Raw genomic sequence first — 934 nt, 5'->3', positions numbered from 1 at the left:
ACTTACGGTGAGGGTAACTGAAAACATAGTGAAAATGTGGATTTTCGCGACTGGGGATATTTTATGGTGCAAACCATACAACAAGTTTACACTTAGCTCTCTTGTTACCTGTGTGGAATAGCAAAGAACGCCAGCTCACAAATGTGCGATGATTTCAGCTGTCGAAAGAGTAATGGCCGGCCGAGCTGACTTAGAACCGTTTTCTGTCGTTTATTCTTTATTTCAGGTCAGACTAAACTAAGCGGGGAACTGAAGACCAGGCAGACACAGTTGGGTTAATATTTTAGCCTAGGTAAGCTATAATATTTGGTCTTTTTTATGTACACGTTGAATTCAATAGTTTAGAAGGAGAAACTTAACATACATTAAGAATATAAAGTTGCTTCGAAAATCGTTGCATATAAAATGCAAATATCATTACAGAAATGACAGGAAGAAAACAGAAAATATGTTCAAGAAATAGAATTAAGGCCAAGACATTGCAGATATTTGGTAACATTATGCAAAACAAATGAACTAATACATTCAGTGTAAGCGAATACCTGGGAAAGTGAACGTTGATGGATATCTAATTCTGGATACATTACCACAGTATATGCGTTTTTGGCATCTGTTGAAATTCTTTGTTCATTTCCGGCCTCAGGATTTACTATTTATATGCGTTTGTGTGCATATATCTTATACAAAAGTACTGAGTCTTGATCTTTGTATTTAGGATGATAATAATCCTAAACTTTCATTCATTTATTTTATTTGAGAAGAAATGCAGGGAAAAAAATAGACAATCGTTTCGTGAGGACCACTGCTGCCCGGTGTCAGGAAATCCATTATCCGTAAAATCCACCGCGATATCCTCTGTATCCGTAACCGCCGTATCCACGACCACCGTAACCACCGTATCCACCATATCCAAATCCACCAAAGCGACGATATC

At 37.5% G+C, this 934-nt stretch overlaps 1 protein-coding gene across 1 annotated transcript in view; it reads right to left on the bottom strand.

Moving 5' to 3' along the window:
* Positions 1-734: 734 nt before the first annotated feature.
* LOC119591676 (shematrin-like protein 2) overlaps positions 735-934 on the bottom strand; it is a gene marked incomplete in the record, with an annotated part of 1,145 nt that continues 945 nt past the window's right edge. Inside the window, 1 exon segment of the mRNA XM_037940425.1 lies at positions 735-934. Coding sequence (XP_037796353.1) covers positions 828-934 — 107 coding nt within the window.

The sequence above is a fragment of the Penaeus monodon genome, chromosome 29, assembly GCF_015228065.2.
Source record: "Penaeus monodon isolate SGIC_2016 chromosome 29, NSTDA_Pmon_1, whole genome shotgun sequence".
NCBI lineage: Eukaryota > Metazoa > Arthropoda > Malacostraca > Decapoda > Penaeidae > Penaeus > Penaeus monodon.
Note: the sequence above shows the minus strand (reverse complement) of the source record. Positions and strands in the feature narration are given on the sequence as shown.